The 26,780-nt window shown below is 41.0% G+C and overlaps 1 protein-coding gene across 7 annotated transcripts in view; it reads right to left on the bottom strand.

Annotated features, from left to right (window-relative positions):
- The window catches only part of PALM2AKAP2 (PALM2 and AKAP2 fusion), a 735,219-nt gene that overhangs the window by 25,306 nt on the left and 683,133 nt on the right, over nt 1-26,780 (bottom strand). For all 7 annotated transcript variants that reach the window (XM_069238531.1, XM_069238540.1, XM_069238550.1 and 4 more), the window contains one exon: nt 11,824-14,272. In XM_069238531.1, the coding sequence (XP_069094632.1) occupies nt 11,824-14,272 (2,449 nt within the window). The remainder of the gene's footprint in view (nt 1-11,823; nt 14,273-26,780) is intronic.

Below are 26,780 nucleotides of genomic sequence, written 5' to 3'. Positions count from 1 at the left end.
CCGGCGTAATCGCACTACCACACCTCATAATGTGTCCGTATCTTCTGTAGGCCTCCAGCCTACTAGTAATAAATAACGTGCGCTCGGCTGCAGTGCTCATGAATCAGCCTGCACTGTGCCCATGCCTTAACACACGCACCTGCGCATCTCCGACACCACACATACAACGTAAGTTTAGTGTGTGAATAGAACAGAATTGTATAATTTTTAAGTCCTGTGAAGGAATAAAGAGATAAAATCAGCATGGACCTAGAAAATACTGAAAAACCAAAGGCGGTGAACCTGCAACACTATCATCTACAAAGAAGCGTATAGAACGTTGCACAACTAGATACACTGTATCCAAAGAAAGCAACGCGTATTAAAGGAACAGCAGCAACCGACTTCCATAGCCTAATACGAGTTTGTCAGAGTAATGAAATGTGGCAAGGCAATAGCATAAAACAAAAAATAAAACCTATACATTCTGCACTAATCAACAAATAGCCGGAATAAAGCATTAGTTCTTCAAAAAGGAAGCATTTAAAACCTTGTACAACTTGCTATGTAGTAACAAGGCCGGAAGCGTTACGCACACAGGGCAACCAGCTTCTCCTGTGTAACACAAGTGTGCCCGAGCATTTGAACACGGCAAGGCTACAACACACACGAAAAATACAACAAACCAACAATACTGCAATAAATAAATGGTGGTTAATCTAATTTATGCCACAGCCTTTTAAAGGAGGTTTTCAGAGGAAATAAAGCAATCTTTTAAAACAACAAACCGCATTGTTAACACCTGTGCTAAGATTCAATTAAATACCAGGGTGAGAGTGCAACCACTCGATTTCTACACAAAAAGGGGATCATACCATAGACTAAAGGAGCGAAGGAGTATGATCATACAAAATATATAAGTAGGCACCGCGCTGCAGAGCAATACATGGCTATTGGAGTACTCAGACATTGAAACAGGAGCAGAACTTAAAAATTCGAAGCAAAAGCAGCAAGACGCTCCAAAGAAGCAGACTCCTCTTTCATGAAGAATGTTACTAGTAATGACCCCACTCAAACTAATGTACTGAATGATGACAAAATGGGCCTGCAAGAATTATTCCAAATGCTAGAGAAAGTATCTAGAAAGGAAATCAAAATGGAAATCAAAGTAAATCAATAAGAGCTACATGAGAAAAATTTAGATGTGTACCTATCCAAGCATGTCCTATCACCAACTGATCATCAGCTACTAAACAAAGGCCTGTCATATTATCCTAAAATTCACTTTCATCTCACTGAAACACAAATCGATACATACAAATCTCAGAGAGCTGAAGCTGGCTAAATTCCATACTAGAAGAAAAAACAGAGAAAGTGCCATAAAGAGAGATCCCTCCCCCCGGGATACAATGAGAATTGATCAAGTAACTGATTTAAGAACCATATGAAACTACAGAATGCCAATAACAGTAATAACAAGGATCTGACAGATACAAAGCTATTGTTGGATTGTGGTATTGAAACAGATACACAAATACAGCATATATTGGATGAGGCTGTGCAGACCCCCCCCCCCCTCCCCCCCCTCGATAGGCTCTTTTGTGCCCCTGGGAGAACTACATTATCGGGGCTTGATTTCTAATACTGAGTGGGGGTGCATGCAGACCTCCAACCCTTTTGAGGCTCTGTACAGAACCGAGGACCACCACCTCCCCGGGGCTTACCTTCAATATCTGGAGGGGGCCACGCGCACACTCCCGGTCCCAGGGGCCATCACCTCCCCAGGGCCTGAGATTAAAACAGAATTTGGAGCGGGGGAGCCACTACCCCCAGGCCATATAGTGTCCCAGGGAAGAACACCTCCGCGGGGCCGGCTTGTACAAACTAAAGAAGAGTGGGCCACGCAGCTGCCCTCCTTTAGCCATTAATCACCCTGGGAACCACCAATCCCCAGGGCTGGCTCCCTATCTCCTGAAGTGCCCACCCTCTGCTGATAGTTTGCTGACGTTTGGCAGGAGCTTTGACAACTTCTGCCAACCGAGAGCAAACTAAGTCCGCTCCCAGCTGGTGGAAGTGTGTAAAAAAAAAAAAAAAAAAAAAATACACACAAAAACTACTCCCGCTCGCTGGGAATGGACTTTGTTTTCCTGCCCATTGTCAAGATTACCAAATGGTCCAGCTCCTTGACCCCATGAATTTATGTATGAACATTTTCCTATGAAACTAGGCAGTTGTCTGTTTTTCTTATACGGAGGTTCTACATGGCAGCTGCACACCCAATTGCAGAACTTCCATTCAGTCTTATTTATGAAAACTATAAAAGGCGTAAAAATGCATATCCACTCATGCCAAATATAACTATTACTTCATCATTAGAATTAGATACAGGGAGTGATGTTGATCTGAAGGTACAGAAATAAATCATCAAGATATCCAGCCCATCAAAATGAATTGACATCTCGTGACAGAAGCGTGATACAAGATGGCTGCAGGTGTGACCTTTACATGCCCGAAAACAGGAACTTGCAAATACACTGATTCTGCACACTTCCTACCCAATCAAAACACAGGTCTTTAGTCATTGGGCTATGTTTGGTCATAGATGTGTCTAATTATTGCTATTTCAGGGCAGGCAAGGCAATGCATACCACATGAGATGTCCTTTTGTGAAAGCCTTTAATTACAAGCTGATCAGCAGAGTACATTAGTTTTCCTGAGGTCATGCTACCTTTGGGCACGTCTTGCAGGCCTTGTCATCACTGAATATCATGAACGTGAACAGGACAAGATGGATTCTACATAAAATGTAAAACGCTTCCACAATGGTTAGATTTTTACATTTTTTAGCAGGCATATTGAAATACTAAATAAGTGATGAAAGCCAAATGGTAAAGTCAGCTGACCCACTGCCTCAGCTTAAATGCTATGATGGGCGGAGGCAAAATGTGAACGACAATTTAACATTACCAATGAATAAACCATGTTGACAAAATGCGACTTATGTATGAATATTACACAAGAATGTTGTGGAAAAAACAGCCTGGACAGACAGCTAAAGAGGTCTCAAAGGCAAGACCCAACGAAAAAAGGAAAACAAGCACTGGCAGAGTCAATAGGTTTCACCTTTGTTTTTTTTTGCATTCTATCTTATTAACTGGATTATAAATATTAGAAAAGGGTTATAATGTTTGTTTTAAATTTGATAAACTGTTAATAGTTGTTTATCTTGTGATATAAGTTGAATTAATATCCCGGGGTGCAAACTAGCAATTTGTACCTTATTTATTACGGCACTGTATTAGAGTGTAGTAGGTAAAGTGCCACTGCACCTGCAGCACTATTCAAATCACGCCCCTTTTAACTGCAAAGTAAGCACAATTGTGAATGCCTGTTTAGTAGCAAAATATAGCAACATTTGGTGTTTGGAGAAGCTATGACAACTTTTGGCCTGGGTGCCACTGCAACATTCAAATCATGACCTTAACGACTGCAAGATAACTGTACTTGTGACTTGTCTGTTAATAAAGGCAAAAAAAGAACAGATGATGGACGGAATGCTGAACAATGCAAACATTCCCTCCCCCCCCCCCCACGTCTTAAAGATCTGGGTTTAGTCAATCGTTTTTTTTTGGCTCACCACGCCACCCCAGTGCTAGGATGCTGGTTTTCAGTCCAGGGAGGACTTGACTTGGCAGTTCAGGTTGGACTGTTCCCATGGGGAACAGGGTCAAAAGTTATCTGCGTGGGGCTAGGCCCAAACTGGAATGGCATGGGTAGCAACAAAACAATGGATTTAGGCCCAGATCTCTGTACGGGGGGGGGTGTGATATTTGACATTGTTCAGCATTCTGTCCATCACTTTTTGCATTTGTGTGTTAATAAGTCACTGAGAGAACAACTTGAAATAAAATGTCATCCAGTTATACAAATTACTTTTCATTAAAAATGAGTGAGTGGTAATTTACGGAACGAACACACAAATGTTTAATATTTACACCTGTTATTCATCAGAAATGTAATTATTAAGTAACGAAAAACACAACATAATGAGCCCACTTGCTGCTTCCTTTACATCTGCACCCAATACTCCACTGCAAGATAGCCAACATATGTTTACACACATTTCAACGCGAGCAGACTTGCATTCACTTATCATGTACAAACACTAACAAGTAACTAATCACCAAATACCGGAAGGTCTACTTCTGCCACACTCCACGTGACTGCAAAAGAAGAACAGAAGAGCAGGAAGTGATCTGCTAGCCAATAAAAAGCAAGTGAACTTGTGACGTTTGAATGAACTAACGGGAAGTTCAGAAAAGTAAGGGGCGAAGTAGGGGTGGTTCTAAGTCCCTTTAAATAATTTTTCTTAGTAACATAAGACTTCACAAGCACAGCACAAGCGTTGTGCAGGCAAAACTTAAAAAATGAAAAAAATGAGAAATTAAGAAGGAAGGAAGGGGGTGAGGATGGAGTATATTCTTGGAGAAAGGTTGTCAAAGGGCTTATGCCTCGGAGAACTACATCTCTTTGTATTTAACAGTGTTGGAGTGCCAGGCCTTGCCTTTGTTGATGAAGGAGCTATTGTTCTTATTGAAACACTAACACAGCTCTTGTCTTCGACTGCAGAATGGAGTATCTGTGCCTCAAGACTCATTTCCTCATGTCTGAAGAATTCCATTTAGCAGAGTCAGAATGTTGCAATTCTCTTCGTTTTTCCTATTTTCAGGGGTGTTGGACGATATTGCAGCGACACCCATCCTCCAGTCGACCCGCATTTTCCTTCATTCACAATTTAAGCTCACAGTCTCGTGCATATCTCAACATCTGCAGGGCTGTGAATGTGTCTTCCATCTCCAAAAGGGGTGGTAAAATAAAACAAATGCAATTAGGTGTTAGTCTGAAGCAGCTACTATAGTGCTAAAAAGGAGATACACCAGCAAATGCGTTTGTTACATCCTTCACTTGTGCTAAAAGTTCAGATTTCAAGCTGAGTTGCATGTTTGCAATATTTAAAATGATGTTTTGTTTTCGAAAGCAATTTGTTGCCTTGCTGTTCGTACAACGGGGAACCTGCCTTCTTAACCAGAACGCCAGCATATTTGTCCTAAGTGGGTGGCTGCAACACTGGGTGGGCAGCCAGTGCTAGCCAGTGGCATTGAGTAAGCTGCATTAGGAGAAAGACATCGAAAAGTAGGCATAGCCCCTGAAAGCTGTAAGTTGATATCTACTTAAGGCTAGCTCTAGCATTGGTGGTGCGATAATATTGGTTTGCACCCCCATGACCTTCTTCTTGGATTACCTCACTACCACCCTCCAATGGAACCCTTCATCTGTCCTTAGCTTCACTCTCACATTTATTTTATAGCGCTACTCATCCCTATGTAAAGTGTCAGAGCACTTTACATCACAAACATATTATACAGACGCAATGGGTCATACGAGTGTGTAAATCAATGTAAATTAAATGTCACTTAAGATAATGAGGACTAAAAAGGTATAGGAGTCACATGTCATCCATACAGGTAAACGTTGTGTGTGAAGAGTACTTGGTATAGGGAAATTAAGGGGCAGATTAAATAAGTTTTCATGCAGTGCATGTAACCAACGTTGCTACGCTGTGGTGTGTTCAAAGGAGAAAGCCCAAAAGCATTATATCCAATAACATATGGTATTTTAGCTCTGTCTTCTATTTCTGGTGCATCCTAGGCTATCTTGTACTGATGAGCCCACCCTTGCATCCTAGTGCAAAAGTGTGTATGTGATTTCAGGCAATGGTTTTAAACTGTAAGGGTACCTTTCCAGCACAAAATCCTATGCTTTACCACTTTGTATGTGTGGTGTAGGATGCAGCACGCATGCAAAGTTGGAAAGGTTTGGAGAAAATAAATATTTTCTCCAAATGTATACCTACCTCCCAGAGGCATTACATTTTTACACCAACCCCTTTCTACCAAAGTTAGTAAATAGGATTTAGCACAAAAATCCATGGGTGAGTGCATGGCAGTGTCCAAGTACCACCAATGGTACTCCTCCATTACGCAAAGTAGGGCATAGGGCTACTTTACATTTCTTTAGGGATACTTTCAAGCACAAATGAGGATTACAGCAAGAAAAAAAAATAATAATAACACGTGTTGTGACACAAACCAGGTGCAAAGTGTTAGTAAATCTGTCTCAAGTAAAGGAAGCAAAAGGTAACACAATGATTTGGGGTGTCATACTAATACAATTATATTTCTAGCCAAAATAACCCTTTTAGCAAACTTGGAATTAACAGTAGACTGAAGGAAAAAAACAATAAGGCTCTGAACCTATGTCTTGCAATTTCTATGCAGCACTTTGATGCCAGTTCACAACATAATGTGCTACATTAGAATGATTGTAATTTATGAACTCAAAGTAAAAAAAAAAAAAAAAAAACAGGATTTGTGACAGAAGCAGCAATCCTTTAGCTACTTACATAAAATGCAAATCTGAGATCTGAATGTTACACATTGTGCTTTGCAGCAGGAACATTAACATTCTATACTACTTTATCATGAGTCAAAACTGTGACTACATATATAATAGATGTCTCTATGGAATGTATTAACCACCAGATTTGTCATGCCTTTGTTAGTATCCCCTGAAAAATACTGGGGACACAAAGGTCCCTGTAAGCTGATCTCATCTCACTTCAGCTAGTCATGCAAAGGGGACACCGCCCACCCTGTGAGTTTGGCTCCTGGTGTGGTGACACAGGTCGAACAACCCTAAAGCTGGCACTGTGTCTACTTCATACTTAACAGCCCGGTGATGCAGCCCTGTATTCACGTAAAGGGGTCACAGCCGCCATGCCAACAACCTCAAGGAGCTGCAAACGGTTTAGCAATTCCCATCTCTGATTCTGTTTGGACAAATTATATTTCCAGCCTTCATGTCCGTAACTATAGTGCTAGTGACCCTTTAGATCAAAGAGTAGATGCAGCTCTGTATGAATTATATGGACGTACTTCAGCCCAGGAGATCACTGGGCTTATTAGGAGCAACAGAGCTTCAGGTGCAATGGGCCCGATGAAATCCCGATTATTCAACAGGATGATATACTCTGGGCAGCATTTTGTGCCCATTATTTGATTATGTCCGTCTTTCAGGAAATATCCCCCGTATCGTTGAAAGGTAGCATTGATCTGCCTCTTTATAAAAGAGTCTAAAATCTTCTACTGCAAGCTACCGGCAAATATCGCTATTAAAAGCAGCAGGCAAGCTTTTTACCAAAAGCATAATACTCCGCCAACATTGGGTAACTGCGAATAATAATTTTACCTCACAACAGGCAGGATTCAGGAGGAATCGCAGTTCTTTAGATAACATTGCAGTATTACAGGTAATTATGGAAAAGTACGCCCAGTCACGGGGAATGCCTGTGTACATGGCCTTCATCTACTTCTCCACGGCGTTCAATGGAGTTGATCTTTGGACGCTGTGGAGAAAGTGGTCTCAGTTCTACATGCCTTCTCATTTGTTGAGACGAGTAGTGGCACTTTATATGTCAACTTGAAGTCAAGTGTTGATGGGCTGGCATGAGGGTTTATTTAAAAAAAGTTCTGAAGCATAATAGGCTGAAACAAGGCTGCCTGTTGCGGTTGTCTTTATATAATATAATAATATCATCACACACAGGGTAGGAACGGAAAATGGTGACCCCCCCTGAAAGTTGGCATATGTTGTCTCTTGCATGCGGACGATGTTATGATGGATTTAACTCCTGTTGGGCTTTAAAGACAAATTGGAGCATTAGAACTTTATGTAAAGGAACATTACCTAAAAATTATTATCTTGAAGAGAAAAATTTTGACTTTCTGAAACAAATGTTCCAAATTGGGATACGGCGGGGCAGATTCCTTTGGTTTTAGGACATGAAAAGATGGAGGAGGTCCAACTCTATCATAGTAAGGTAAAAAAAATGTCAAATAACTGAAGAATATGATCATATAGAACACTGTTCTAGGAAAGCTACCACTATTAATAGTTTATATAGTTTGTGGAAAAAAGACACTTTACACACGTACTATCAGTCTTTAGGGTGAAAAATCCTCCTTTCCTAAGCTATTCTTGTGAGGCAATGGACATGAGTTATTGGAGTTTCTTCAATTTAATAAAATGACGTATTTGCGTCAGATTTGCAATCTTAACACCATGGTAGTTCCTTATTTCCTTAGGTTTTATGTCTGGAGTTTGGACTTTGGCATGTTTTGTTACAGTACTAATGTTAGTACTGAGGTGGGAAAACTGCCTGCTTAGCAGGGAAGAGGTGTCAGTACGTGCCATTTTGCATAACTTAGAGACACAAGATAAATGTGGTTTTACAAGAAAACTACGCAACCCTATCTTCCTTGGAACACCCAACATGGGGGTATGGAATTTTTTTTACTGAAGTTGTTGTCTCTGCATATAGTAATAGGTGCCTGGGAAGCCGTCCCTAGGAATAAGGGAGTTTGCAATTTATGTAATCTCTATGTACAAGATATAACTCAATAATATTTAGATGCTCTTTAGTCTCTACACGGCGGCACTTAAGTGTTTTTAAAATATAACATACAATCAGTGCAAGAGGCATGCCAATGCTTGCCCGGCCCCCCATGAAATGGCGTGTGCATAACATTTTTCAATGTTGTTTACATTTGAACTGATAATTGTGGAGTACTCCGTCAGTGGAACTCTTTAGATTGGAATACATGATTGCTCTTTGCACGTTGCCACGTTTCTTTAGGGGACAGACACTCAGTGATTTTGTGTTTTTCTTCCATATAATTTTAATCTAGTAACTTTTGCACACCTCTTTTTGTAATACTAAGTCACTTGCAGTTTGTTGTATTAAACTATTATAGACTATTGTATATGAGGTATGTTTACGCAGCTCGTAAAAGTGTAATTTTTTCAATGTTTTTAAATTTGTATTGATGACTTACTTAGTATTCTTCTAATGATATTATGTATGTTGAATGTATGATGGTTCCTTACCCAAAGAACTTTCTTCTGTAGTGAAAGAAAATGTGTTGAAGTTCTTTGAAATATTGCATGTTGGAGCACTCGATTGTTCTTTGTACTTTACATATCGTTTTTATGAGGACTCCCATTGGAGTTCCGAATCATAAAATAAAAATTGAAAAACTGAATTGACTTGGTTTCGCAGATACAACTGCCTTGAGAAAACGACACAGCCATATGGTATTCATGGTTTAGAATTATATTGCCAGAGAAACTTTACTAAGCAATTTCCATAACTGACAGTCATTAGTTGGCTACCTAGTTAGCCTAGTGGCCAAAGGTCACTGAAACACAATATCACTTTAGGAGTTATTCATCTCCTTGTAAGCAGCCACAGAGGAGAAACGGATTTACTGTTTTAAATGCAACGGCCACCACAATTCAGGGGCAAGACAGAGCATTAGAAATGAGGGGACTGTACACAAAGTTCAGAAAATCTAAATAAGGTGAGGGGCATTGTGTGCTGTCTCCCATTCCCAAGTGTGTATCACAAATAGAGGTAAAAGACAAGATTGTTCAGTAGAATATGACATTTGTAGGAAACTTCTCAGAAAAGAGTTACATTTTAGGGGCCGCAGCATTAAGGGTGCTAAATTTTATGAGACATTCATTATTTGATCATGAGGAGAAAGTGTTTCCAAAGGGAGATGTAAACATGTGGGAGAAAGTCCATCACACATTACCACCCCCATAAAAATTGGAAATTTGCTCTCCCGTAAACTATGATGGAAAGTGCAGTCTTACTGGTCCCCACCGAGTATAAGCAAGTAATCGACCTTCGGATCCACAGATATGGACTAGCCACTTGGACAACAGCTCTCTAGCCCTTGAAACCACAACTATAGCACTAACAAAATGTGGCATCTTGTCCTTGTGTGGACAAGAATTCTTTCAACTGCATTCTGAATACATTCAAGCCTCTCAAGAGCTGTAGCTCATTTGAAATTATTAGTCACAATAAAACCACAAAGATGACTTTCTGCAGCCTTAGGGAGTATGCCACATTTTGTAGTATGTGCCGTTGATGTTGCAACCTCAGGCAAATGAAGGAATTCATTGTTAGCCCGAGATTTGTACTGATAATGGTTTTGGTGCCAGTATTTACAGACCATGGTTTTTGGTTAAGTCTAGCCTAAGCTAAGATGCTTCCTTACCATCCAGTATAGTAGCTTGTCTATGTGCTTATGTAGGGTGTGAGTCAGTGTGAATTATGCGAGAGTTAAGTGGGTGCGACATGTCCTAGCAGGTAATCACACAATCATGCTAGTCTGTATCAGGTCATTGAGACGATGTTCCGATATGCTATTAAATTTAGGATCTCGATCTTTTGTGGGTTGTTCTGGACTTTCAATGTTGTGTGTTAGTAGTTATGTTTTTTGCTGGCTGGAAGGTTAATGGCATTGCACTAGTGTAGGCCATTAAACCTCTTTTACCTGGTCAGCTTTTACCTGGTCAGTAGGCAAACAGCAAAGTGACTTTCAGATTGTAGAGAAAAAAAAGTTGTTCCATTTTTGCATGGATGTAATACTTGTGAAGTAGAGATACTCGGGGGCAAGTAAGATGTGTAAGGAAGCAGGCTGGAAATAAGCAATATGACATACTTGCACACATACTGACAAACTTGGTCTCATGAAGTTGATACAATAATGAGCTGCCTACACACTGCATTTAATCTTGAAGGTAACTCACAAAAAATACCCTTAATAATGAATTCCTCTTTTATTCCCTACAAAGTGTGGACTGAAAGAAATCTCTTTAATCACTTTTTTTGGTTTTAGGAAGAAGTCATTTAGTAGAACCTAAACGCTGCATTGTACATCATAGAACATCCCTGTGCATTACCACAGCACATCTGTCTCTGTTCAAGCAGCCAAACTACGGAATTCATTACCCATAAGTATAAGAGCCACAAATAACTATCTTATCTTCAAAAAACTACTGAAGAGGTAGCTCTTCCCTACATGCCCACAAAAAAACACAAAAGTACAGCATATGCCTTTAAACATGTATAATTTGATTATATTTACATATGTACATTTATATATAGATACACACACACCACTATCTATGGTTTAAAAATATATAGATATTATTTAGGTCTGCTTAACAAATGTATATACTACTCATGGTTAACATACAGGTAATGTATATTTGTATGCATCACAACGACTCAAACAAATAATCATGCTCACTCAGGCTGCAATGTGAAGGAGCTTATTCCAGAAACTGATGCGTTTTGGGCGTCACCGCAGCCTTGATCACGCTGCACACTTTGTATAGTTTAATGCCCAATTGTGGTTAATGGTTGGAGACCTGGCCTTCATTAACTACTTTCCTTGCATTCCCCGATTTTCCCTAAACACAGATCGGCACACCTCTCCCCTCGCAACATTACTTCTATAGTATGCAGAACTTTTATATTACCTGACTGGTGCTTTTAATGGTTAAAGATTTGAGCGAAAGTTATTTTCTTTGTTGCTTCTTTAGGATCCCCCCCACCCCCCACCTAGGCCTCTCAAGCATGTTTGAAGGATTTAAGGTTTAGTGTCTTTCATAGCAGGGTTACTTAATTCCACAACCACAGCTCAGACATGGAATCCTCCAATTTACAAACAGTGTCTGTAGAACACAAAAGGAGGGAAATCTCGATTTGGAGGCTGGGCCATTTTGTGCTTTGGGGACGAATTCATCATAAAAACCCATACCGGTCCCTTAAATTCAATGGAAAGATAGAAACCAACTCAACTGGTTCCTCTTCAAATACTGAAATGCTGTGCTGAGCAAAATACAGCTTTAGAAATGGACACTTACCTGGGGCAGTTTTGTAGAGGGCAGTTCTAGTTGGCAACGCTGGCGCTGTTTTGCTGACAGGGCTAGGTGGGTTTTGTATCCTCTGCCTTTGTCGCTTCAACTCCTCCTCTCGATCCTGAGCTGCACGAATTTCTTCTTCAATCATGGACAATGTTCGCTGCTTCTTTGACCTCAGTTTGAAGGGCCCCACCGTTACTTCGGGCTCCTGCACTTCTGCAGTACTTCTCAGCTCTGCAGCCTCAGAATACTTACTGAAGTAGCCACCTTCTTGCCGGTTTTCCTCCACAGTGACCCGTGGGCCAGAGTGAGATACTGGCAAGTGTGTGACGCTTGTTTCTCCCTCAAGTTCAAAATCTTGATAGGATAAAGTCTTTGGTTTGTTAATGGCATCATAATTCTGCTGTACAGGACAAGATACCTGTTCTACAAGCGAAGACACCGGTTGTAGAGGAGAGGGTATGTGTTGCTGATCAGCCACTGTGCTTTCTGGATTCTCAAAACCAGGGGACGTAGGCATGCTACTTTCCACATGCTCTGTAGATACCTCTTGCTCGGAGGTTGCACTTTGTCCGGTAAAGTCTGTTTCTCTGTTTAACCCAACTCTTTCAGCTTGTTCAGCTAAAGCCTGCTCTATTGCATTCTGCACCAAGAGGCCAGCATGGTATTTGAGTTGATCATCTAGCAGCATGGAGTCCAGCAAGGTGGAGGAGGGAGAGCAGAAGCCATGGTCACTAAAAGACTTGGACATCCCTTCTAGCCTGAAATCTGTGGGTGTGCCAGTTGGGGGTGTTTGGGGTTGTGAAAAATCTCCAAGTGAATTCTCCTGAAGAGCACTCGCTGTCCCGTTGGATGCCCCACTGTCACTGATGTTGTCCATGCTGAAGTCATTGGATAGAGTTTCGAATATTGTGGTGTCTTGAGATTTCACAGATAACTCATCCAAGCCAGAATCCGACTCATCTGGAGGGGAGGAAATACTGATAGACCTCAACAAATGATCGGCCATGTCTTGGTCGTCATCCTTTACCACTGTAAAGACTGCTGTGGCACTCATAAATTCACTTTCTTCAGGCCATGTTTTGGATCTCAGATCATCTCTGGAGTTTTCACTCCATGCAGGCTCTTGTGATTGTTCAGGAACACTGCTGTGACTATCCACATGCTCTTTTTCTGGAGCAAATGACACCTTTGAAGCCTTAACTGCAGTCACTTCTTCATTGGCCTGCAGTGGTTTTTCACATTTAGTGGTGGACCCAGTCACAGAGACTGAAGTTGTTGGTTTCTTTGGCTGGGGTGGACTTAGTGACTTGTAGAAAGGCTTGACAGTAAAAAGTTTGGGTGTCACTGATCTCCTCTGCCCAACTTGGTTATTTTTCTGGCTTGTATTTTCCATGCTCAAAAACTGCTTTCTGGCAGCTGAGAAATCTATTTGCTCAGTGACAATATCCTCTTTGTTGACAGCAACTGGCTCTGGTGGTACAAAAGAGACAGACTTTGGTTTTGGTGGTGTTACAGATGGGCCCTGCTGCTTCTGCTTGCGCTCTTTGTACTTCTTGTGAGATTCCAGGTGTTCTTCATCTAGCTGCTCCTCCAGGGTCTTCTCTTGAGGAGGATTCCACCACTTTGTGGCAATGCCTGGGTTCTTTTTGACAGCTTGACTCCTAATGAGCTCTCTCCTTTCCTTCTCAAGTTCGATAACTTCCTCAGACGGCCTCACCTTCCGGACTCTGATTTTGTCTTTCTCATCAATGTCCTCAAAAAGCTTTGCAGGCTTTTTATCTTCATGGAAAGCACGCAGCTCAAACTTTGCCTCTTTCTTGATGGTAATTAAGGGCACATCACCATCTTTGGAGGACCTCCTTGAACTGTTTGAAGAGCTCGGGCTTCCAGGATACCTGAAGGCATCACAGGGTTCTTCTCCTCGCTCAAATGGAGAGTGCCCATTAGGTTTGTGCTGCTCTGGGGACCCAATGGGTGGACTCCTTTCTACGGCAGGGGGCTGCTTTTGGTCCACCACTATGATTTCCTTTTGGATGAAAGCATGATCATTAACAACATTAATGGACGGTGCAGTCCCCTCTATCACAGTGGTGCTTTGGGCTGGTGAGGATGTTCCATTAAATGTGTTCTCCATAGAAGAGTCACAGCAGTTTGCTTCCAGCACGTCATCCAAATACTGAATCTCCTTCGCCACATCATTATCTATGGACTCATGTGGGTGGTCTAGCCCATTGTGACTGGCAACAGGAGAAAAGAAACTGCTCTGATGATCAATGGGATCTGCTGAAGCCACCAACGTGATGGCCTTGTGTTCTGAAATTGGGATTTCAAACTCCATTGTTTCCTTGTTCACTGAGGTTACACCGGCAGGATACAAGGGACTGGCACTATTTTGAGCTCTATTCTTTTTCAACTTAGTGTCATCATCATCTGAGATTTTAGGAAGTTTCTAAAAGAAAAAAGAAAAAAGGAATAGTTTAGAACTTTTGAAGAGCATTCGATTCCTTTACCATTAATAATTTCTTAACTAGTTGCAGTAAGCTAATCCACACTACAGATACATGCAATGCATAATCACTTAGGTCTGGTGAGTTGATCGCATTCAAGGGAAGACCATTCCATCTGTAAAGCTTCACCCTCTTTCCCCTATCTTGCCTCCTTTTCCCCCCTCTCCCTCATAACACCCCCATCCCTTCCAATATTTCTGCTTCCCAACATCCCACAATTCTGAAATGACTGGAGTGGTGAAGAGTTGTTTACAGATTACTACCATGTTTACTTCCTGGCTGGCTTTAGACCTACTTTTCGGGAAAACATCTTTCTATTCTAAACACTGGTCGGCAACAATGAGCCTGACACAATGGTAACTTGTTATGAAGTAAGAGAGGACTCCATAGTACTATATGCTGCTATATTTGATAGCCATTTAATTGACAGCGTATAGTAGAAGGTCACTGTGTAAAGGATTTAAAAGGCTCACACTCTGGACTTTCTGTAGGCAAATTGAGAAACAAAAAGAAATGATTGCTACCACCCAAGTGTTGCAGGTTGATATGACACTATATTCCCTTCAAATACCTTGTAGAATGTATTTTGCAAAGTAATGTAAAAAATATGAATGTATAAGGATTATTGTAATTTTCTAAAGAAAGATCCTCTCAAATATATTAAAAAAAGAGATCATTGCGATAAGTTGTTTAGCAGTGTCCCAAGACACCTTCAAACACAGCACTGAGACCAAATGTACTAGAGGCATAGGAACAAATTTCAATGTGGTTCTTTATATAGAAAGATTACTTGCTTATCCATATATTCCACTATAATGTAAAACACTCAAAAAAAAAAAAGTCACAAGGACCCAGTTTACAATCTTATTGAAAAGTGTCCACCTGGAAGAACTATTTGGAGAATATAATTCTTAACCTATCATTTCTAGGTGGTACATTGCTGATATCACAATGCATATATGATCTGCTTAAGTACATTTCGGAGATAGTTTTGGCTATTGAAAAAAACATTTTCAGTATCCTAGTAGGCGGGGGTTACTTACTGTATGCAGGAACAGAAACAAAATTAAAAGGTGCGAGGCACCCCTCAAAAGTCACTCTCTCTCTTTGCTACTTGCACTAAAAAGCTGGTTTACAAAGTAGTAAGATAAAATAAAGAATAAAGTGGTTCATTGTCCTATATTGATTTGCAATTACTCCTCAAGGTTGCATGAGTGGATGTAGTTGTTAAGTGGGGTAATAGTGCTTTTACCTCATGTATGGTTTTGAAAATGAAGATTCATGGTCACTGAAATTTCATTTTTAACTTGCTTAATATTCCTGAGGGGGTGATGGTCGCTTAAGGGATATGAAGCTTTAGCTGATAATTCTCAGACATCGGCCACTGGCACCTACCTCTGGACCTAACCCATCGCAGTCAAGGACAAGTGGAGATGGAGTTGTCTTGACCCAGAATTATTAAATGGGTTCATCTGATGTATCGCTTCTTGCAATGCTTGGTGAACCAAATGGCAGTCTTGAAAACAAACTGTGTGATTTCTAAAACAGTTTTACAAGTAATAAAAGGTGCCCCAGGGTATTTCCATTTATAAATTGTGGTTTGAAATATCTATGGGTTTCTAGGGCGTCCATATTGCCAGGCCAACTGCCAATTAACCTAATTTCAGGATTTAGTATAAGCAAATTATCTGATTGTTTTGCATCTGTATTCAACTATTTGGCCGGTAAAACGGAGCTGAGCATCCCTTTTTGTTTCATTAAAAAAAGAAGTTAAAAGATCAATTAATTTGATAATAATGTTATTGGAATAACAGAGAAGGTGGGAACTCAAAGCACTGGGAACAATGATTAAGCCTACGGCACAGGATTTTTCACAGCTACTCTGTATTCAATGCTGATAAAACAAGTATCAAAATAAAAACAGGTTTCATGTGTATGTAAGTGCAGTTATTTCAGAGTTTTAGTAGCCTGGGGACCTCATCAATGCCTGGTTATAAGACTATTCTACTGCATGTCTTTAACAGAGTGAGCCCCTGTATCTTAATATGATTCGTCTCACCTAGATGATCCTGAGAAACTCCCGATTCCAAAGAGTGAACAACAAAGTATTTTGGGAACCCGTAAGGTCACAGCCCAAAGAAGACATCTGTCACTCACTGCTGTGCCATCAGAATTATTCAACTAGTTCAGATAATAAGGTGGTGTGACCAACTCACCAGGGTGATGCGAGTGCTGTACAAGAACAAATACATAGCATTTTTAAAAGACAGAATCCATCTACCGGCCCGCAAGATGGAAGATCTGTTACTTTCGGGTACTGCAACATATAAATAACACTGCAATTTTTGAATAAATTATGGATTGACATGAAAATTTCCAGTCAGGTAATTTTCCTGTTAGACAACCAAAGCCTTCATTACAGGGCTGCAGTAATGGCTAAAGTTTGCGACATTGACACTACTCTGCATTAGTATCCATTCTGCCGATTCTGTATTTTGTGGTAACATCATATTGCAACATGGTAAAACCATGCCCACTTATCAGCAACAAAAACCTGGTGGTAACTCAGTATCCATAAATGTACACACCCTTGCAGAAGCAGTTAATCTATATGTTTTTCTTCATTTATGGGCAGAAAACTCTGTATCGGGGTAAATACCACATTACCCAGTTGTGGGAACAAAATAAGGTCATCCACTGACAATCCCTCATTTATTGCCCTCTAATGACTGCCCAAGCGAAAGAGCCGACAAGCTTCCTATACGCCAGGGATTGGATAAAGCGGTTTTAATGGGTCATGAATCACAAGACATTCAAAAAACATTGATTAACTCTGAAGCACTTTATTTGACAAAGCTCTACAAGAACTGAGGGCAAGTTATGTGGTTAAAGTTCCAAGAGAACTGCAATACAGAGAGCAAAACAAATCACTTCAACGAGACCTAATGTAACTTAAACACTTGAGAAGGGACAACTAGAGAACTGTGCTACAACAAGATACATAGAATGGAGCAGCCTAAGGGGAGTCCCAAACGAGATACCAAGAAGTTAGTTATATACATTGTTAATCATCCAAAAAGTCAATACACAGCTTTAAAGATTGGGTAGTTAACGTGTCCACACCTCCAGTGTGGGCTAGTTCAAAGCAGCAATTTTTGGCGGCAAGGCACAGTTTCCCTAAAACTGCTCACATGGAGTGCATCTAGCTTCGGGGATACACTGGAACAAGGGGAACAGCTTTTTAGCAGCTGTGCTTGTCAGAGTTTATAACAAACATTATTTCCCAGAGTCTCACAATGGAAAGGACAACTGGTGGTGTCGCGAAACTGTATAGCCGCCATCACATGTACCGCAGGAAAAGAAAGACTTCAACTTTTATTTACTTCGAATGAAAGAGCAGAGAAGAACCTTGTTTTTTACTGTGTGACCCCCACTTTTGGTCTTTTGTGAATAAGGTGGAAAAGAGTGACAGAGGAAGACAAAGGAGAAAAGACAGGCGAGAGAAAGAACAGCAGAAAGAAAGGAACAATATGAGGAGAAAGGAGCGAGACAAAGGGAGAGACAAAGCTGAAGAGAGAAGGCAGACAAGAAAGCGGTAGAAGAGAAGACGACAAAGAAGAAGAGCAAGACAAAAAACGACAAAGATGGAAGAAGAGGCGGTAAGGAAGGACAGCTGAGGCCCAAACCATTCAGCGTGAAGATAAAAAAACGAGACTGATGAACAGATCTCTCATTCTCCCCTTCACATGTCCATACATTTCTGAAAAAGGGATGTAAGACTCTTGCACAGACAGGGGAGGTAGCCGGTCTGCATATATTCAATCAGACATGCTCAAGTCTCCTCACGTCCGCCATCTTAGTCAAATCACAAAACAAATGAAAATCTCATACGCGACACTTAATGACTATTTTGTGTGAAACAGCCCTGGAGCCACAGAGATCCTTCACGATACAAGCAAACCAAGCGTTGGCATGCTCGTACAATGTCAGGAGTGGAGTGCAACTCTGAATAAGAGAACTGTCCCTACCCTCAGGCTTCAACCCGTGACCCCCTTAGCAGAGCCAGGGCTTGGCCCACTTTAGTTTACCGTGCATTTGTTTATTTATGGTTTCCCTTTAGCCGGGTATCGCCGCGGGCTGGGTGTACATAAAGAAAGGGGGACTTACACAAAACATCTGTCCATTCATGCCACAATACGTATACACTCGTCTGTTGTGTTGGAACGCGAGTTCGGTTATCTCTTGGTGTGTTTTACGTCAGGCCCAAGAACTTAAGTGGTCTTGCTCGCCTTATTTTTTTCACTAAATAGTCGCACTAAAAATACACGTATATTTGTATATACACAGAGTCTTTCTATCAGACTTCGTATAAATTGGTCCGTTCATAAGTTAATCATATGTTGCTTCTGCTAGGGTGGCTACCTGGCATGGAGGCAATTTCAGGACGGGACGGTTAAAAAAAAAAAAAAAAACATTCAGGACAAATGGTCAAAATTCAGGACAAAAGGAGGATAAGCTATATCCACAGGTTTAACAATGCATTACCTTACTATTTTTTATATTGCACTTTTTATTCACTGTACTGTGTAAGGCAGTGGTTCCCAACCTTTTGACTTCTGTGGACCCCCACTTTATCATTACTGGAACACGGGGACTCCACTGAATCATTATTGGAATCCGGGGACCCAGCTGCTGAGTCATTACTAAAAGCTGTGGAGCTAATCTGTTAATATTATTTAATTTTCTAAGCAGTCGCTGACCCCTAGGGGTCCCTGGACCACAGGTTGGAACCATTGGTGTATGGATTGTCTCGAGGTGTGCTATATTCAGATGGCACATTATATCCGTGTTCAATGGTAAATTGATGCAGTTGAGCACGGTGTCAAGGACATCACTCATACCCATATATACCCAATCTTTCTTGGAGAAAAAGCAACAGCAACATTTTGGTTATGTTTTTAAATATTTCAATACCCACCGCAAACAGGTTGGGAAAGATTAAGGTAAATTACTTTTTCCACCTTCTGCTAGTTTAGACAGGTTAAACAAACATCTGGTTTCACCTGACCCTTCAACAGACGTCAAACCTAAAAAAAAAAAAATGAGGCAGAGTAGGTGGTGTAGGCAACAGTCTCACACCTAATATCGGGCTCTGAGGTACCAACACTTGTCTGTAGTCTCATGGCATCAAGAAGCCCCGACTGTTGCATTGGAGTGTGCACCAGGGACTCCATCTCATAACTGGGAGCCCGATCACCAGGCAGAGAATTAAGGAGTAGGATGAAGTCAAGATCAGATGGGACATTCGCAGCAACGGTGGCGGTGGCGGTGGTGGGCAAGGCCCCTAGGACTGTTGCACTCTGGACAATTTCCCCCTCTGTCCAGGTCTTAAAATGACTCTGCAGTCAAGCAAAGCCTGAACCGGTGGTCTGACTCATCCCCAAGTACCAAAAAAACATAGAACTTTAAAAAATATCTGGGATGCAAATTACACAACAAACAATATATAAGAACATGACAGAGGCTCTAAACTGTAGAAAGTGTTTTTTTTTTTTAACACATGGAAATGTTTCAGTTTAGTTTATTATATCACAGCTTTGCATTGAAGTTTCTACATTTATTAACCCTCCCTCCTGACAAAACCATGAGTGAACAAAGCATATGAATTGGCAGGTGTCTCTTATGTCATGGCCAATATTGTTTTTTATGGATGGTGGACTATTACAGGCTATTAAAGCATATAAAAGCGAAGTGTTTACACAGGGTCCATGATGAAGTCAATTACTTGAAGGTGCTTTAAAAAAAGTCACTATCAAGTAGACACATGAAGTAACTTGATGTAACAAATCATGCAATTTAATCATGTGAGTGAGCCGGGATTTAAACCCAGCTTTCCTGGTCTCACTCAGTGCAACTAAGCAACTAATTAGATTACTATCCTTTTCTCAATCCCCTTTAGCACGAGAGGACAGGGTTTTTGTACAATACTGGCAGATGAATAGTACACTCTGTAAAATTAATACAGATCACAAGTTAATATGACAGTCTTATATTTACAAAAACACATAGTGAAGGGCGCAGGACACCATATCCTCCAGCCCCCTTTACTCATCCCAAGCCTTTGGGTTGAGTAAATGAAGGATATACTCCCAATTGACACTTCTGGATTTCTTTCCTCCTCCACCTCTCCATTACTCCAGCCAATCTAACTAACAAACTCTCATATCCGCGGCTCAAATTAACTCATAATAATACTAAAACTGTACTCATAATTTCCCAATACTAATCCATCACTAATTCTTGTTGGGTTCCAGAGTAGCGTGCTACTCATCGAAAAGTGCTTTGACGCCTCGTCAGGGGTAGTAAGCGCTATATAAATACGATTACAATACAATACAATATGCTAACATCTCTGGCTTTCTCAGTGGTTGAAGGACATTAAAAAAGTATGGATACTGAGATCTTGAATGCAAGAGCGATGGGGTCAGTGAGCACAGAGGCAGAATCAAAGGCATGGCTAAAAAGAACAAAATATTCGGTGACTACTTCTGATCTTTCACCATCAGGAAACTGCATATAAAATAATGCACACTTTAAATGAAAAATAAATATAAGTTTTTAAAAAATAGCGGGAAATACACTATATGTTATGAATGGGGCTCCCAGTTTTATGGTATTTATTTTTTAAGCATTTCCGTCTGTTTTTATCCATATTTATTTTTTGGTCTTGTTTGTATTTATCTATATTTATTGTGTGTTTTGAGAATAAATGGTATATTTCTACACAGATTTATCTGCCAATCACTCATACTTTGATGCCTGTCAAATTAAGCAGCCAAGTATACCAAAATACTACACCCATTGATACATATTAGTATCATATACAAATATATGCTAACATAGGACTGTATTTAAGGAAATATGTTTTATCTTCTCAAGCTTGTATTGGCTCATCTGTTGGCCTCAAATTCATGAAGGACAGCATGAAGGAGTTACTCACAAGAATCACAATTTTCTGTATTTTCCCGCTTTTAAAAATAAATGCGGACAGAAACACTTTGTTTTCGGTCTGTGTTTATCTGTAAAAACTGAAAACTGGGAGCCTTAGTTATGAAACCTCTGTTGGTCAATGTTATCAATTCAGAGGTATGTGTGCTCAATCAGAAGCCCACAGAACTGAATTCGGTTTGGTTCAGCAGGGAATAGTGACTTATGTATTTTTAGCAGTAGGAGGTCCCTGCCCATCACAGAAAGCAGTGTGAATGTGTAAGTCATTATAATAAATTTGCATTACACACAGTATAAGAAAGACTGCTACAAAATGTGGACATACATTTAGGTTTTGGACAAAAAGGTGCTTTCAAAGTGTAGAGTTTAGTAACATGGAGATCATAGACTGTGCATATCGTTTTATAGCTGCCCGTTAAAAGTACCCACTCCACTGCCCAGCTTTGAACACTCATACAATATCTCTGAAAGGAATACATCTTTACCTTCAGGAAGCTTTAAGTGTCTCCATCAATTAATGCCACCTCTTCCAGTTCCCATGCAGCCTTTATATTTACAGATTAACCAACTTCACAAATCTACATTTCTTTTCAGGCAGCCAGCACCCTGCTGAGAAGGCTTGTTTTGTGATTATATGTCTGCCCCACCTTTGGGATCACAGTACAGGAGGCATCCCACTTTAGCCGCAGCATTTAAGCTGTAACACTGGGTTATAGCACAACTGCTAATGTTACGGGCAAATGCCACCCGTTGAAATATCCATTACGGACAACAGACATTGGGGGTTAATTCATGGACAGTCTGTAAATTACGGACAGGTGGTCACACTTGCTTTTGTCCACTACAGCATGCAGCACTGGGAAAGGGATCAGTCCACTTCTGACAATGATGGTGGCATTGTGCTTGAGAAGGTGTGCACATCCATCAAAAAAGTAGTCCACTTCAGTGTCAAGACCTGTGGGCCAAACCATGCTCAATTAGGCTTTCACATGCATGCCAAAGTTAAATAGCAGCATTTTTACTTCATAATATGTATGAACATGTAATGCCTGCCACACGCCTGGGGGAAAAAAACAAAAATCAAAGACTTGCCAAGTAAGACCTACAGGCTGCGCCAATGCTTATTTAATAGAAAGGTCTCAAGCCTGCAGCAGAACTGCTGGTGTTTATTAGGGTAATAAGGAGAAGCAGTTTTTTTCACCAGGTCCGAGTGTAGGATGGGATGCTTACATCAACTATGCTCTAGGAATTGCGGGTTGTTGCAGGGTGTATTGGCAGGGTTCAGGCTCCTACTTTGGGCAGATCTAATGTGCAGATTGTCACAAGACCTGTGCATGGCATGGGAAACTGCGTTCACTATTACAGAAAAGGGATGTTGTTTCATTAGAGTTTTGCAGCTAAGCCATTCACCACCCCCAACACACCTGCTGTAAGGAGGGCACAGGAGGCTTGGCTAACAGATATAGTAAGGACTGATAGAAGAAATTGCAATGGTGGTTGATGCTTACAAATCGCACATCTGCACCAAAAAACACAGAAGTGTCCAGGAAGAGATTACAAAGTCATGGTAAGGGTGCCAAAACCTGGTAAAAATACCCAGCCACCAAGGATATTATGGTGCACAGACCAAGAGAGAACGGGAAATGTCTCCCGTGTGTCGTGCTGTATACACAAATGAAAACAGAAAATACCAGGGCACTCCAAATGATAAGTCCAGAATACGCAAGAATCCAAAAGGTTTTAATTCCTTGTGTTGAAAAAAAGTAAGCACATCAATTTTCAAAGACAGCCAAGTAAGCACAACAATTTTGAGAGACAGCCAACACGTGTTTCGTCCAACCGGACTTTAAGGCATATAGCTTGATGAGATACTGCGTCCAAAAGGATATCTCCAATTGAAAGAAAATCGTAGGTCCTGTATGATGCAACGGCTGTATAAGCCAAAAGTCCGAAATAGTGATAATTGTTCATGGCAGGGCCCTGATAAGCCCAAACTTCTGTCCTCTCAACCGTCCGAGAGGCAGGAAAAACAATTGTTTGGGCTTATCAGGGCCCTGCCACGATCAATTCTCGCTATTTTGGACGTTTGGCTTATACAGCCGTTGCATCCTACAGGACCTACGATTTTCTTTCAATTGGAGATATCCTTTTGGACGCAGTATTTCATCAAGCTATATGCCTTGAAAAAGTCCGGTTGGACGAAACACGTGTTGGCTGTCTCTCAAAATTGATGTGCTTACTTGGCTGTCTTTGAAAATTGATGTGCTTACTTTTTTTCAACACAAGATATAGTAAGGAGACCACCATTGAGAAGAAATTATGCTGTGTACTCCGAAATAGCACCACTCAAAGTATCACACAAACGAGGTGAAAATGTTCCACATAGGCAGACCACCAACACAGAGAAGTCACAGATACGGCACTATGGAGATGCGATAGTAATGAAATCATATAGCATTCCGAACAGAAATAGTTTAACAGTTTCCCACAGTGTGCCTACATAAAGTAGGGGTACCCCCTTAAAATGTCAGCATCTTCAAAGACCATAGAAAAAAAACTGCCTTTAACCAACCCCAATAAGTCATCCCTGAAACAGTACCAATCCTTCAATGTTGAGCACAGCTTAGTAGGAATAAATTGCAGACCTACCACTCGCACATAATGAAAATCAAACCAGAGTAACATAAATTGGGTAAAATAGCGTGTCATGCTCTACAAGAGAGCATGAGCAGTTCATTTGGTAGAACAGCACTGCAAACCATTCCCCAAAATCGACTTGCAGAACAAATCTCTCGAGTTAAAGGATGCACACAGGCATCTAACCCCCTCCTACCCCCCCCCCCCCCCCCCAAAAAAAAATCCCCCAAAACCAAGCACTAGCAAACTCACAGATCTGGCCTTAACAGAAGACTGGGCGAGATTTCTGTTATGCCACCATAATGCAAATATATCCACATTTTGCACACCCCTACTGATAATTTTAATAAAGCGCCATGTGCTGCCTAGCAGGCGGGTGTGCTTAAAATAGGTATAGAATTTTTTTATTTTTTTATTATTATTTTAGTTTTAATGCACTTGACACGAAAATATAATTCTTAATGGTGCAATGAAAAGGCAGAATTTACTTTGAAAACTGAAACCTGAAGACCTAGTTTAAACAGAGAAAGAGGACTTAAATACAAAAAATATAAAACGGAGAACAAAAAAAACATTGGCAAAGTAAAATATTAGTCCTCCAGCTCTGGCACTGAATTGCGCTTCTCCTTACGGTAAAGTGCATGCGTACTCAGACAACATGCCATCATTCACAGTGCAAGAAAGCCTGTAGGCGAAGTGAGCTGACGCCGTGTCCCTGTTGTATGTCCAAGTGGGCAGAAGCAAAAACTGAATGACATTTGAACAGACCAATTGATATAGAAGGCTAACCCAAAGCTCTCCATGCATATATTTCTTATTCAAGATTTGTAATTACATGAGGCTTACAAAGCCGTTAAAGTTACCCATAGACCAGAACCAAGAATGACAATTTTGAAAGGCACAGAGTAGAGTGCACCCAAAGTTTTAGTTGAGGCTTACAATGAGATTCGCGTTGTATTGGAAATCAATTGTATGAGGCCTTTCCCCATAAAAACGTTTCCCCTAAGGCGCTTCTATTTAAGCCACTGGGATGTTTCAGTGTTAATTGGTGTGTAATTAACACACAGGTTTCACATCTGCAGGCGTGCTCGAGTTTGTATGAAGCGGTTTTGGGATGGAGGAGCACTGGAGGTGCAGTGTAATTGTAAAAACGCTGTACCGAGTCGGAGTTTAAAACGGATTTGCATATAGTTGCCCTCTGTCTGTAATGGCAAAGAAGAGCTAAAAACGATGGATTGGAATGTAGGCAAGCGTGAGTGTGGGCTAGAGTGATTACCAAGGAGTCTCTCAAGTACTCCTAACTGTGCCTATTAATGTTGTTTAAGTTCAATGAGTCTATCGAAGTGCAAGGTGTGTGCCCAGACGAGGGCCCCGAGCTCTGTGTTGTCGGAATTAACCTGCACTTAATTGGCAAGCTCCAACAAGAGGATACCAGCATGGGGTGCTTGCGTTCATGACTGGGACGTGATCCAGCAGTATAAATCGCCCCGCCCATGTTAGGGCAGGACTATGCGGACTACGGCTGATCCCAGTCTGTAGTCCCACAGACGTCATGCTACCATGTGTCCACTGTCAGACACTTCACAGGAGTATACGTCTCAGGAGCTGGAAGAGTGGGGGAAGTTTAAAAAAATAAAAAAGGTGCTGCGCATAATGAGGGGGTTAGGCTGGCACCTGGTTCAAAAAGGAAAAAACAAAAAAGCAGCACGTTGGCCACTTTTTTTTTTTTTAACTATTAAAAAAAGACGTAGAGGTAAGCAGCACTGTGGAGATGTGGTTGGGTAGGCAAACACGGATCTGTGTTTGTGGTGAGGACGGACTCCACAACAGCACACCCTTTCCTCATTAGGCCAAGCCAACGTCTCTGCCACTATTATCCGAAGCTATTGAAGAATGCTGGGGACTGACGGCAAAGAATGAGGAAAGGCTTGTGAAGGTGGCAGGGGGTATATTAAAAAAAAAAAATGGTGCAAGGTGGGCATGTGTAATTGCAAAAACCTAAAAATCAACCAACTGCGATTTCACTTAAGAAGCTTACGAAGGCGCTAAGTGTGTTGAAGAGGATTATAGAGTGAAAAGTCCTGAACCCTAAAAATGACAGTCTGGAATGCTATCCTGGGTGATTACCATTTCACGAGATCAATGAAATCTCTCCACCCATTGCTTGTTGGTCTGTTTTAGAGACCGCTTTTTGCCTAATCAACAAAACTCATAATAAAAAAATTAAAAAAATACATACATCCATAGAGGGACTGTGTGCAAGGTTCATTCTGTTCAATCTGTTTAGCTGCAGCCCACCACTGCATACAGAATGAGGTAACGGGTCAGCCCACTTCAGTTGTTTAATCAATCAGGATTTATATAGCGCAGTTAACCCCCCAATAGGGTATCCAGGCGCTTGCTCGCGGCTCATTCGAACAGCCAGATCTTCAGGGCCCTTTGAAATCCCAAGAGTGAGGGGATGGTCAAGAGTAGTTGGGCATCTTACAAGTGCGAGTGAATGCCTTTTACCTGATCAGGGATAACATGCACACATCCGCGAAAAAAAGAAGGGCCCTCCATTCCCCGCATTTTGCTGTAGCAATGCTTTTCCAATCGATATTGTTTTTGGTCATCCTTGTGCATTCGAGCTGTGTCTTACTACTACAGAAATCAAAAGCCAAAAATACCCGTTTTGGCATCAAGAGGAACCATAATTGCTTGTGATGTTTATTAAAACTAAAAAAGTCTCTATATCCATTTAAGTAAATCTGCCTGCTAGCAACCACATGCATTGCTTTATTAAAACTAGGAGGGTTTTTGTAA

This window comes from Pleurodeles waltl, chromosome 1_2 (genome assembly GCF_031143425.1).
Source record: "Pleurodeles waltl isolate 20211129_DDA chromosome 1_2, aPleWal1.hap1.20221129, whole genome shotgun sequence".
Classification (NCBI taxonomy): domain Eukaryota; kingdom Metazoa; phylum Chordata; class Amphibia; order Caudata; family Salamandridae; genus Pleurodeles; species Pleurodeles waltl.
This window is presented reverse-complemented; position numbering and strand designations above follow the sequence as displayed.